The following is a 13558-nucleotide window of genomic DNA, read 5'->3' on the forward strand; positions in this document are numbered from 1 at the left end:
AGTGTAAATTTGCTGAGATACACATAACATGGAGGGAAACTTTAAAGTGAGTCAGTGAGTCTGCAGACAAGAAACTTACGTTTATAGTAACATTAGGCAAAGTTAGACTCATGTAATTATATTTAAGTGGCTCATAGGTAAAGATGCATTTTAACAGATATACAACAGCTCATTTTTGGATTTAGAAGTCACCTATTGCTACTGACTTAGTAAAAGTATCTTGGAAAAGATGACTACTATTGATTTTATTCACTAATCCCTTCAATTTACCCCATGATTGGGAGTGTCATACTCAGTCAGTATCTGAATCAGAAAACAGACAGATTGCATTTCTTGTTGTAATAAGTCTTCCACATTTGTTAAGACATGGTCCATTGTGAGTTTACAGTGAGTAACTTTTAAAAACGAAGCAGTTAGGTGGGGAAGAGAGGTAAACCTCTGCGGTATTGAAGTCAAACTGTTCTACAGAGCCAATTCCAGGCCAGCCAAGGCTACACAGTGACACTCGTCCCAAACAAACAAACCCAATAGGCAGTTTGTAGAAGTTACAACAGTATTGTTTGAAAGGATATAATAAGGCTACTTCATATTTAAAACACAAGTCAAAAATAGAAAGTGATAATAAGTATTCTTTGTGTTTCAAAGCCTAGAATCAATCTAAAATTGAAAATTACTCAGAAGATACCTTTATTAAAGGCCACTGCCATTTTGGGCTTTGGGTTTCTATAATGTACATGGTGGGGAGGCAAGTCACACACATATAAGGATGTCCCAGTTATTAGAGATGCTATTCAATTAATAGGTTAGCACTAAGCTTTAGACAGAAGCCAATTACTTGAAGATAATTCTCTCATGAATTAATGTGAAGTTTGAATTCCTACAACATTTTTACTGAACAAAGTATGTATCCTGCTTGTTGGTATCTATTCTTGAACTAATAGTTGATCCTGTTTTATGCTACCTATCTATTCAATGTGTTTACAGCTGGTATTTCCAATACATTATAAAATCTCTGAAAGCCATAAACATGCCTACATTTTCCAAATCTTCTAAACCTATATTTACCAGTCATATATACTTGCTATTTCAAAATGTTTTCTGAATTGTTCTTTACTGCAATAACATCTTAAAAAATAACAATAACAATGTAAATCAAGTATACTCTACCCTGCAAGTTCAAAGATGTTATTGATGAGGTTGGCTCGGTCTTTGTCACTGAGAACATAAGGATTTCTTTTTAACTGATTGATTAGAGCTGCCCAGTCATCATCAGCATAGTGAACAATGTAATAGCCAGTCATATTTGTGTTGACTTTGACCCACTGTACTTGTTCTGTAAGATTGATGATATCTAAAAGAGAAGAAAAATTAAAACAACAAGAGAAAAAACAATAGAGGGCTTTGTTGTTGGGTTTTTTTTTTTGTTTTAGTTAACAAGGCATGTTTTCATATCCATGATTCTTTTAAGAAACTAAATGACTACATGCTGGTACAGTATGTTCCACACGTCAATGAAGTTTGCTAGTCATTGAAACATTATTTAATCCTCCTAAATTATTAGCTCTAGAACAGGCACTGGAGATCAAATGATGAAGAAAGCAGATAGACCTGTTTTTAAGGTCTGATAAACACATCTAGATATAATATCACTTAAGTGTCACTGGTGGAAAAAGAAAACAAACCATTCCATGGAAGCACACAGAAATATTTCACTCCGAAGGGCAGCCTGGAGAGGCTTCATAAAATAAAAGATGCCTAAAATGTCATTCTTTTAAGTGACTTCAGAAAACACAAATCTTAAGAAAATATGCACAGGAGAGAGATGGTGGGAAAGGACAGTGTGAAGAGTAGAGCAACGGTACAAAATGTGTCCCTTCTCAACTTTTGTCTTTTACTATACTAGTTAAGAAAAAAAATGTCATTTAGAAAATACTTCAAGGCTAACAAAATAAAAATTAGGAAAGGTTTAAGGTGTTTTTAAGCACAAGTTAAGAAACAGTTGAGTTAAAATAACAGAATAATGCCAAGTATTTTTTAACACAAATATACATACATATGTGCATGCATGTGTATGTGTGTGTTTTGAGAAAATTGTTAAAAATGACAATTTTTGGGGGGAAGGGGACAGAATATGCAAACAAGAAGAAACTGACTACAGAATATACTGATGAATTTTCAATATGCTTAGAATTACTAATAAAAACGTTATTAAAAGTTGACAACAGGATGTAGGTGCAGCAGGAGATCATGCTTGAAAAGACCTTGAGGTGATGATTTGCTGGAACAAAGCCCTGTGTGCTCACTGATCCTTTACTGCTAATCTCTCAGTTGATAGAGTGAGGTACCTAGCAGGAGATTACGAATCTTTACCAAGTGAATGAATAAATGACTAAAGTCATTACAAATAGTTTCAAATCATATTAAAGTCTGAATGACAAATTATTATCTTAAAATTAAAAAATATTTTTATTAACTTAAAAAAAGAAAAAACTAATCAAAACCCATGACGATATAGTGGAGTGTCTTTAGTGTCATGTTTTCCCTGTACTTGTTTTAATTAATGTAGTATTTCCTACAGCTGTCCTACATGTGTTGATGTTCACCCTGCATTTTTACCTTAAGAATTCCCAGCCCCTTCACTTCCATTGTCTTCATACGCAATCCCCAACTATCCAACTTTCCATTTAGGGACTTGTCCTACTTTAGCCAGTCTCCTATTTTAACACATTACTTAAAATACTTCCCTATCACAATACGTGTATAGTGAATTATTTTTATACTAGGTGTTTTAGAAACACATTTTTAAAATGAAAGATATATTAGTACTTGAAGCTTTACTTATAGTTCGTCAAGTTCAAAAGAATGAATTATTAAAATTTATCTGATTCCTTTTATTACTCTAATTTTGCTGATATTTTGGATATTATGGAGATGGAAATGTTTCTAATTATACCTTAATAAAACTATCATTCTTCTATATTAAAAGATTCAATATTAATTTTTCTTTTATTTTTGACATAATAACAGACAGGAACGATCAGTTAGATGAAATAAATTCATTTCTTTTTCCAGAGCAGTATGGAGTTCTAAGGAGTATTTGTGATGAAAAAAGTCATGGTTCCAGGTTAGGGACATTAGAAACAGGCTTATAACTGATGAGAATAATTGTATAATTAGCTAATCCAAAAAGTACCAATATTTTCCATTTGGATTTGCAAGCAGAATCTTCTATGGAGCTTTTAAAAACAAATTTTCTGAAAGAAGGATCACATAGCCCTATCTCCACTGACTTAAAAATGATAAGCACGACAATTGTTTCATTGGATAGGTTCAGGGAATAGTGACATAATGACTATTTCCACTGATGAGCATGTGCTATACTACAAACACGGCCAACTCCAGATGGCAGAGAGAAGAAATGCAGCTGGGAGTATATTATTACTGTCATCACGTTGCCAGAACATAAGCAACACAGCCAACAGCAGAAGGAGAGACCTTTCATGTCTTCTGAATGAACTAGAATGCAGGACCTCAAAACCATAGGTATCAAAAATAATTGTTTTTAATTATTTTATTATAAGAGACCTAACTGGTTGCCAGTTCAAATGTAGATGAGATGAGAATACTCTCATATGTTTTTAATTTATTATAATCATTAACACATTAGCAGTTCAGTTTTTAGTCTATTGTATAATAAAATAAAGAGTGAACAATTTAATTTTAAATGGCAAAACCCAGACAAAATAATCTAATTGTGATTCCTGATTGCTCTTCGAGCTGATGAGGGAGGGGGACTTGATCGGGGGAAGGGGAGGGAAATGGGAGGCAGTGGTGGGGAGGAGGCAGAAATCTTTAATAAATAAATAAATTAATAAAAAAAACATTTGTAAGTTATGAAAATCAACTACTGTTTCATAAAGAAATATCAAAGTAATGAAACAAAAAGAATACATGTTTTTACTAAAAATGAGAAAATATGACATCAAGTCTGTCCCAGGGGTCACTACAGTGCACAGTTTAACTGCACTGCATGCCAAAGTCCCATCCTTGTACCACTCCTTTACTCTGTATCTTAGTAAGTAGAAAAAAAGGTCAGACTACAGCATATAAAGGTATGTTAGTAAGTCACCTCCCCTTCTTTTTCTTTCTAATTGCTTTTCCTTCCAATGATATATCTTTTAGTTTCATAGCAATATTTCTGGTATGGTGATACACTTTTTCAGAAATGTAACATTAAAATTTCCAGTTAAAATTAGGTATCTCCTACAGTTAAGAATTTTAAGTTTGAAAAAAAAATATAGGTAACAGAAAGGTAGAAAGAACAAGGTTGAAAATTTTAGGGTAACCTGAAAAACCTTTATTCTGTTATTATGTACAACAATTATTCAACAGTGGAAAGGAGCAAAGAAACTAATTGAATATAACTTCTACACAAGATTTAACCAGCAAGGTAAGTGCGGAGCCCTACTGTAGACTGCAGCAACCAAAGAGGAGCCTATATTGCAGCAATGTATGAAATAAAATAAGCCTAAAGTCATTTTCTCTGCTACATTTTGAGGATAGAAAAAATTAAAATGCAACTAACTTGAGAGAAATTACTGCTGGGGTATCAGGAGCCAAGAAGATTCAACTGTCCACAGGGTCAAACATTTTCTCCTAAGAGCAGTGTGTTTTCAATATGCACTCTTAAATTTGAACTGGCAGAAATTAAAGCAGCAACAGCCACTGGAGAACTACATAGTTACTAACAGGAAACAGATGTTGCTTAGATCAAATTGGGCCAGTTCCAGTCTCAGATTCAACAATTTTATTCCTTTTTTTTATATTCCCTTTTACTATGAGTCTTTTCAATGAAGGGAAATAAGGCATCTCTTTTGGCTTTCAGTGTTCTTTCCTTATACGTTTTTATAGTCAAAATTAACATTCAGTGATTTCAATTATTCATTCAGTAATTGCTTATGTACCTACTACATACTAAGTTCATTAAAGCAATTTATGAACCGCAATATTTACCCTCAATGGGAGATAAACATAACATGGAGAGAGACACAAGTGCATAGTACTTACAGAATACACTGATTGAAAAGTACAAAATGTTATTTGAAACTATAAAGTGGAATCTACCTTGTCTTAGGATGAAGACTGGAACAAGCCATGGCTAAGGGCAGAGAAATTAATGGGAGGAGGTCAAGGGAAGGGGTGTCAGGGTGTTCTTCAAGGAGAGACAACAGCACACTAAAGGATTAAACACAACAGACAGTATGGCTTGTTAAGATGCCGGGAAAATTTCTGTGCAGCAAAATTAGAGTACATCAGGTAAGGGAGATTGAAAGGGAATAGGAGAGAGGGAAAGGGAGAAAAGGGAGACAGAGGGAAAAATAGATGGAGAAGAGGGAGAAGGTAGTGGGAAGAGGAAAGATGGGGGGAAACATAGATGGAGGTGGAGGGGAAGGAGAGAGTGGGAGAGGGAAAGAGGGAAGAATGAAGAAGAGGGGAAGAGAAAGTATAGTGGGGAGAGGAAAGGAGGGAGGCTATGGTTCGTGTATATAGTATGCCCCTCCTACACTCATGAGTTGAAGGTTTGGTCCAAAACTAGAGAATCTAATCATTAAGAAGTCACTAGTTAACTCACTGTTAAGTTGGTAGAGAATGGGCACTTATGAGGTAGGGTCTGGAGATAGAAGTAGGTTACTACTTTGGAATGTTTCTAAAAGATGTAACTCATCAATGTTTTTCTTCTCCTCCCCATCTCCCAGAGACAGGAACTAAAACCTGTGAAACACTGAGCTGAAATAAATCTTTCCCCCTTTTAAATTATTTGTTATTTTGTTTCAGTAACAGAGTTCACTAGTGTAAGGACTAAGTAGGGAAGTTGGAGCCATTTTATACAGCATGAATCTCAAAAGAGTTCACCACACACATATAAACAGTTGTTTTTAAAAAACAGACAGAAGCAGATTTCTTATTACTTATTTCTAATACTAGCAAAAATTTAAATACTATTTGAAAGTCTGCAAATTTTCCTTGTTGGGTCTTTTTTAAATGCTCTGTTGTATTTAGACTATACTGCTGAAGGAACAGAGGAGAAGGGTATTCCCCTTCCTCAGCTCAGAGTACCACTTCAGGGACTCTGATATTTAGAGTTCTGTTTCACCAGGGAGAGCAGCACTTTTTCACACATTAATCAAAGAGATGGGATCATTTTCTGCTCTGAGGGCTTCAAACAGTGAGACTGATGCATAGGTGCTGTGACTCTTCTGCAGTGAGTGATAAAGCTGAAATGAAATGACACATTCATATACTGAAGCTGACAGCCTCCACTGTTACCGTACAATACAGACGGGTAGCTTAGTTTTGAGTATCCAATCACGAAAGGTAATAGCCCTCAATTTTGAGAAGCAATGATAAAAAGAAAAAAGACAAAATGGGGGAAATATCTTAACATCTGATATCTTTATTAGGAAATATTTTTAATAAAGAATTGATGAATCATGGGTATAAAAATGAAAGACTGTCAATTATCATATGTTTTTTAAAGGAAAGATATGGAAATAATATGTATACAATGATTTCAAGTAAAAAATTTTAAAATGACAAAGAAAGCACAAAAAAACTTATGGTAGCATTAGAAAACTTTTTCCATAATTTATGTAATGCAGATACACTATGCCTAAAGGTTCTTTAGTAAGGGCCTTAGCAATGGAATCTAACATAAACTTAACATACACCAGACATGATTTTGGGCACTCCATATAAATAAACTCTAAAAATCCTTATCACAACCCTATTTTAGAGTAGGCTCTGAGCCAAATACCTAATCTAAAAGCCGGTAAAGTGGTAAATGGGAGAGGCATGGTGTGATCAGGCAATTGGGCTTTACTCGCCTATCAAAAATGTAGATTTGAAAACATATCCAGATCTAAGCAAGAACTTTCCCTTTTTTATAAATCTAAAGTATTCATGGCTGATTTTCACAGAACCCAAGAGTCTTATGTTCTTTTTGGATGTAAATAAAAATGATATATGTGTAGGTATCACAGATGTATTTCACAAATGGTTAGAAATTATACTTCAGTGGCTTTTTATGGATAGCTTTTTTATAGCATATACAGACCAATTGCCTCTTGTCTGAAAAGCTTTGGACCAGAAGTATTTAAAATCTCGGAGCATTGTAGATTTTCTGCTATTTGCACAGATTTTAATAGTAGAACATTTCCAATGTGGAAACCTGAAAGCTAAAATGATCTAAATATGAAATATTTTCACTGTTATAATGAAGCTCAATTAAGGATACTCAGCCTCTGTCACTGCTGTGACTTGTTATCTTTTTGTTATGATAGTTCCCTATCCCATTTTTTATTGCCAGAAAAAAGGGAAATGTGTTATGAGATAATCTTTTTGTACAGTGTGAAGATGTGTTTCTGCTAAGGTACCTCCTGATTGCTTTAATAAAGAGCTGAATGGTCAGTAGCTAGGCAGAAGAGGATAGGTGGGCATTTCAGGGAGATAGAGGAACTTGGGGGAAGAACCTGAGAGGTGGGGAATTCACCAGGAGGCACAGAAGAAGTCAGACATATTGCACCGAGGAGAGGAAATGAGCCACGTGGCAGAGCATAGGTTAATACAAACAGGTTAATTTACATTTTAAGAGCTAGTTGGGAACAAGTCTAAGCTAAAGCCAAGCTTTCATAATTAATAAGAAGTCTCAATGTCATTATTTGGGAGCTGGTGGTCCAAAGAAAGTCCGGCTACTTACATGTCTACAGGATATGTTGTAATGAGCATTTACTGTAAATCTAAGTTATAAATCAACCTTTATCATGCATATAAATAATCTATAAAATGCCTGTTAAATGCACTGGCCCCAGACTAGGACTTGAAAGTAGATAATAACACTTAATGCAAATGCTTGGTTCTTTTACTTATTTTAAAACATAAAATATTTATGCAGTACTTAACAATAAAACATTGTCAAAATATTCTTTGCAACTTCTTAACCTAATTTCTTACAACTAAAAGCCAATTCTATACATATAAACAGTCAGTCTTATTGTAGTAAAGTGTTAAATAATTATTTATGACACTAGATCTGAGAATTACACACTGTAAAATAAAATCTATTTTCTGTCCTATGGTCAAATTTTTAAAATTACATTACTAGTAACTTTTTATCAGAAAAAATTAACTACTGTCACACCTGATTTCTTGTCCAGTAGTGAAACTGATCGATATTCTGAATAGTTTCTTCCATCAGTGACATAGGATATTGGAATATGCCAAAGGTAGCTGCAGAAGTAAAACATTGGAGGGTTAGTTCTTCCTAATACTTCACCTATTTATTTAGGATATGATGGTTTAGGACACTAACTGAAAGTTTCCAAAATTCTTCCAGAGAGGAAAGCCCTCATTAGGATTCACAAGAATGATGGTTATAAGACATCTAACATCCTTATACCTGCAGGTGGAAACAAGATGGGCTGGGAAGAAAGGAGGGCAATACCTGGCATCTGAAGCCTGAATTTCTGGTTGCATGTTTAGAAAAAATCTTTCTTGTTGTAGAAGGAGTTCAGTCCCCTTCCTCTGGACAGTCACTATTGGGAATCCTTTCTGTAGGGTCCAGGTTTTCATCATTTTCTTTACATCTAGTGTTTTGTTTGTGACCTATTAAATTAAGAAGAATTAATTTTGCTTAATGATAAAATTGTTTAAAAGTTTTAGTTCAATTTCCCTGTTCCTTTTCCTCTTTCCCTAATGTACTTCATGAAGACCACACAGAATCAATGCTTAGTTGAGTGTTCATAAAAAAAAAAAAAAAAGGACGGAAATAGAAAACACTATCCTGAGTGAGGTAAACCAGACCCAAAAAGAGGAGCATGGGATGTACTCACTCATATTTGGTTTCTAGCCATAAATAAAGGACATTGAGCCTATAATTAGTGATCCTAGAGAAGCTAAATAAGAAGGTGAACCCAAAGAAAAACATCTAGGCATCCTCCTGAATATTAACCTTTATCAGGCGATGAAAGGAGACAGAGACAGAGACCCACACTGGAGCACCAGACTGAAATCTCAAGGTCCAAATCAGGAGCAGAAGGAGAGAGAGCATGAGCAAGGAACTCAGGACAGCGAGGGGTGCACCCACACAGAGACAATGGGGATGTTCTATCGGGAACTCACCAAGGCCAGCAGGCCTGGGTCTGAAAAAGCATGGGATAAAACCGGACTCACTGAACATAGTGGACAATGAGGACTACTGAGAACTCAAGAACAATGGCAATGGGTTTTTGATCCTACTGCACGTACTGGCTTTGGGGGAGCCTAGGCAGTTTGGATGCTCACCTTACTAGACCTGGATGGAGGTGGGTGGTCCTTGGACTTCCCACAGGGCAGGGAACCCTGATTGATCTTTGGGCTGACAAGGAAGGGGGACTTGACTGGGGGAGGGGGAGGGAAATGAGAGGCGGTGGTAGGGAAGAGACAGAAATCTTTAATAAATAAATTAAAAAATAAAACCCAAACTAGCTTGGAATCTAAGTGAGTGTTTCATAAGGCATGAGCGGGACCATGCTGAAAAGTAGCAGGTGCGATACCAACCTGTAGAATTTAACATTAGAATCCATAAAAGATGAAAGTGCACTTTCAAACCACAGGACTACTATTTCAAACCACACCTGGTGAGAAGTAGTACAGGATGGAAGCACGGCCACTCAGGCCCGAGAAGCAGCAAGCCTCCTGCTCTGCTTCTCCAGTGTCAATCTGTTAAAGAACCAGTCTTGGGGCAGAGCTACAAGGTTATGAGGGCCAGCTGCAGAAAACTCTAGTCCCTTAACCGAGTCTCTTAGAGAACAACAGTAAAATCTTTGTGATGATGATAGATCTTATTTTCCCCAAATAAATTAACTTTTCTGCAAAACCTAAAATCTGATGTCTCATATTATTAGACCCTGTAAAGCTCACGAACCCCCAATGACCAAAAAGAGATTCACACATACAAAAAATGTGGTCTCTTTAAAGCAAGAAGGCTAAATTTTATGATTTACCTCACTCTTCTGGATTACATATAGGTGTAAATTCAAGCCACTACAACATCATAAAACCTACACTATTACATCACCAAGGAAGGCTCGACCTAAAGCACCATATGCTGCTTAAGCACAAAAGTATAGAACAATGTTTTCCATTTTCATTAAGGTATTAATATTATCTTTCTCATGGCTTCGACCTATTTATTTCAGGACCAAAGGCTGGGAAAAAAAAGCAAGGTACTTTGAAAACTTTAAAGAAGAGACTAGTATACAGTCTCATATGAATGATAAAAAAAAATAGTAACTAGGTTGGGATGAGCCAACATCACTATATGTAGTGAGTGATAAAGGCAGGCATATGTTCCAAATGTCAAAATGTGTATGAATGGGAACTAAGTAAGTGATAGCTCTTCACTGAAATGCCAACATATGATTAGAGAAAAAAATGCAGAAACAGGTGTTAGGGAATAAGAATTAATTCCTTATCTCAAACAGAACTCAGTAGGGAAGTCCTATCTTCTGGGCAAAAACTTAACACGAGAAAATAACCAACAATTCAGAGTGGGCAAGAAAGAATAAATGAGGCACATTCAACGCAAAGGAGTTCTTGACTCAGCATCCATAAGACTCTGAAACTATGTGTGATGCCTTGCATGTATGTGGTTTTTCTAAGGCAAATGACAAGAACTTTATCAGATTTTCAGATATATATGTGATCTTTTTTTTTTTTTGTTTTTTTTTGTTTTTTTTTTTTTTGGTTTTTCGAGACAGGGTTTCTCTGTGGCTTTGGAGCCTGTCCTGGAACTAGCTCTGTAGACCAGGCTGGTCTCGAACTCACAGAGATCCGCCTGCCTCTGCCTCCCGAGTGCTGGGATTAAAGGCGTGCGCCACCACCGCCCGGCTATATATGTGATCTTGAAGAGCATGAAGAGCACAAAGAACCACCAATTTAGATCAGAATAACAAACTCGAGCCTATGAGAATTGTGCAGTCAACATATGTACCATAGACATGCTGAGTTCATACACTGCTCTGAAGAATAATTCTACCTAATTACACTGCTTGTTAGAAAACAGAAGTGTAACAAATTCCAAAGAGAGAAACAACTCAAGGGAAGTATGTAACTCATGGGACTCATTGATGTGATGTCATCTTGTGATATATCATCTCCTGAGAGGGATCGAGCCTCCAAATCAAGAGATGCATAAGGTTGCATACAGTATCATTAACTGAAGGTAGAAAAACTAGAAAACATATAGGAAAATAAATTTTTGCAAATATCAAGTATCAAAAATATGCAGTATTCATTAATACTGAGAAGAAAATTTTTCCTTACCCAACAAAAGGAATGGAGATTAAGGTACAAAATGATTATAGCTACCCATGGCCAGATCTTTTTTTTTTTTTTTGTAACAATAAGAAGTATTTTCATTTCTTGACTTTAAAAACAAATATTTATATCCTAAGCTCTATCTTCTCTCTCTTAAATAACTATCATTGGTACCATGTGGATGTGTGATAATTGGTACCATTTATATGTGTGATAGGAATATAAACAGAGGACCTCTCATAGTTCACAGACAGGACTGAACTATCCAGGCCACTTACCTCATTAAAACTGTCCCAGAGATCATCGCTTTGAATGGATGCATAACTGTGATTGTGCAGGTAAAGAATGATAGCATGCTGAAACACATCTTCACTAAGGTAAGTCTTCAACATCAACAAGAGAGAAGCTCCCTGTCCACAAATTGAAAAAAAAGGGGAGAAAATGAAGGACTATTGCAGGCCATAGGATCAAGAATCTAAATTGAAAATATATTATTTCTAAAACACATGATTTCATATATGCAACATATTATAGTACATTATTAGTCTTGTATATATAGATGTAAACCATGTTCAACATTAACAAAGGGATTAGATTCCTATGCACACCGCATCTACCATCAGCCATTCTTTGGGATCTATCAGTGGACGTTGTTTTCATGTCATTATTAAAATGATAAAGATTTGTGTATTTTTAGTAGAAGCATATGACAAATTTTCTATGGCATCTCATCTCCCACCTCCAATTCTTAAAGTGCTAGCTGTATCTATGTACATACACCAAGGAAGTCACAATTAGTTAGCAGAGCTTTCAAAATCTCTCTGATGGTAGTAGCAATTACATTCTAATTTTAGCCTCCCATGTTGCAGAAATAATCAGGATCTTTCTTCTTCTGAAGGATGTCTATACTAATGAATATATGGAGGAACAAGCAAATACTAAGATTCCATAGCTGGGCTTGCAAGTGTTCGGGCATTACTATACCCCTCACACACATTACTTTTCTAACCAGGAAGCAACTACCTGTTTGGTGTCTTTTCTAAATTGAGAGAGAAGTCACATTGCCCTATTTGCAATTGATATTATTTTCTTTATCTGGTTTATGTTTATCTCTTCTATACTGAAGGCTAGTTGGGTGAACAATTCAAAGATACAACTACAGAAAATAGTGCCTACTACAGTGCCTAGCAGCAGACATTAAACAGTGTTTGAATAAATTTCACTTGTTATAAAAATGTAGCACTATCAAGTTATCAAGATTATAAGTATAGATAAGTTTAATAGCTATTCCACTCTCTTTTCACTCTGTATTTATTCTATAAATTTAAGCATTCTTATTCTTAATAGTCCCTTCTTTTTTCTACATGATGAACTTTCTTCTCTATAATATTCCTATCAACAAAACATAAATGTTAAAAATTCTCTTACACACACACACACACACACACACACACACACCAAAGACTCTCACCATTCCTTAATTTCATGCCTCCTGTAGTTATCACACTAGTTCTTGCTTCTCATTTGTAGTAAAATTCTACTGTCATCAACATTTGCTCTCTTCCCATGTTCTTTTATACCACAGATGAACTACTACTCTACTAGCAATATCATAACCAAGGTCACTGGTGAATTTCTGGTGCCAGATCAATCTCACGTCCTTACTTGCCCTATTACAATGCACTGATAGAAGTTAATGTGATTGATTTCCCACTTCTGCTTGAAAGTCTTTAGAGAACCAGCCTTGGGACAGTGTTCCTAACTTTATCTCCAATCCATGGTCTTTTTTTTTTTTTTTTTTTTTTTTTTACTAATCTTATCTTCCTAATGACTAAAGTTTGGTGTGCCCTGCCATTTGCTTTTTCATTGCTCCCAACTCTAGGGCCTTTAGCCTCCTGATTTACTTCTGAATTTCAGACTCATATTCAACTACCTACTTGTTATCATTAATAAATAAAGTAAGAGATACTGGCCATAGTTGATCTGATAACTGAGATGGTACTTAGTGATGAACAGGTAGGAGGCATACACAGCACTGATGCACTGGAGAAATGGTTGACTTGTACCAAGGCAGGACAGCATGAACTTTTCCATAACTCAGAATGACATGCCATTCAAAATTTATGAATTGCTTATTACTGGACTTTTCCTTTTAATATTCTTCATAGGATGGTTAGTAATAAGTAACTGAAGCCACAGAAAA

The 13558-nt window shown here is 35.5% G+C and overlaps 1 protein-coding gene across 2 annotated transcripts in view; it reads right to left on the reverse strand.

The window, feature by feature from the left end:
* Lnpep (leucyl and cystinyl aminopeptidase) overlaps positions 1-13558 on the reverse strand; it is an 89931-nt gene that overhangs the window by 13471 nt on the left and 62902 nt on the right. For both annotated transcript variants that reach the window (XM_075951829.1, XM_075951838.1), the window contains exons 9-12: positions 11634-11765; positions 8501-8661; positions 8198-8286; positions 1168-1351 (exon numbers count right to left, since the gene is read on the reverse strand). In XM_075951829.1, the coding sequence (XP_075807944.1) occupies positions 1168-1351; positions 8198-8286; positions 8501-8661; positions 11634-11765 (566 nt within the window). The remainder of the gene's footprint in view (positions 1-1167; positions 1352-8197; positions 8287-8500; positions 8662-11633; positions 11766-13558) is intronic.

This window comes from Microtus pennsylvanicus, chromosome 1 (assembly GCF_037038515.1).
Source record: "Microtus pennsylvanicus isolate mMicPen1 chromosome 1, mMicPen1.hap1, whole genome shotgun sequence".
In the NCBI taxonomy this organism is placed as follows: Eukaryota; Metazoa; Chordata; class Mammalia; order Rodentia; family Cricetidae; genus Microtus; species Microtus pennsylvanicus.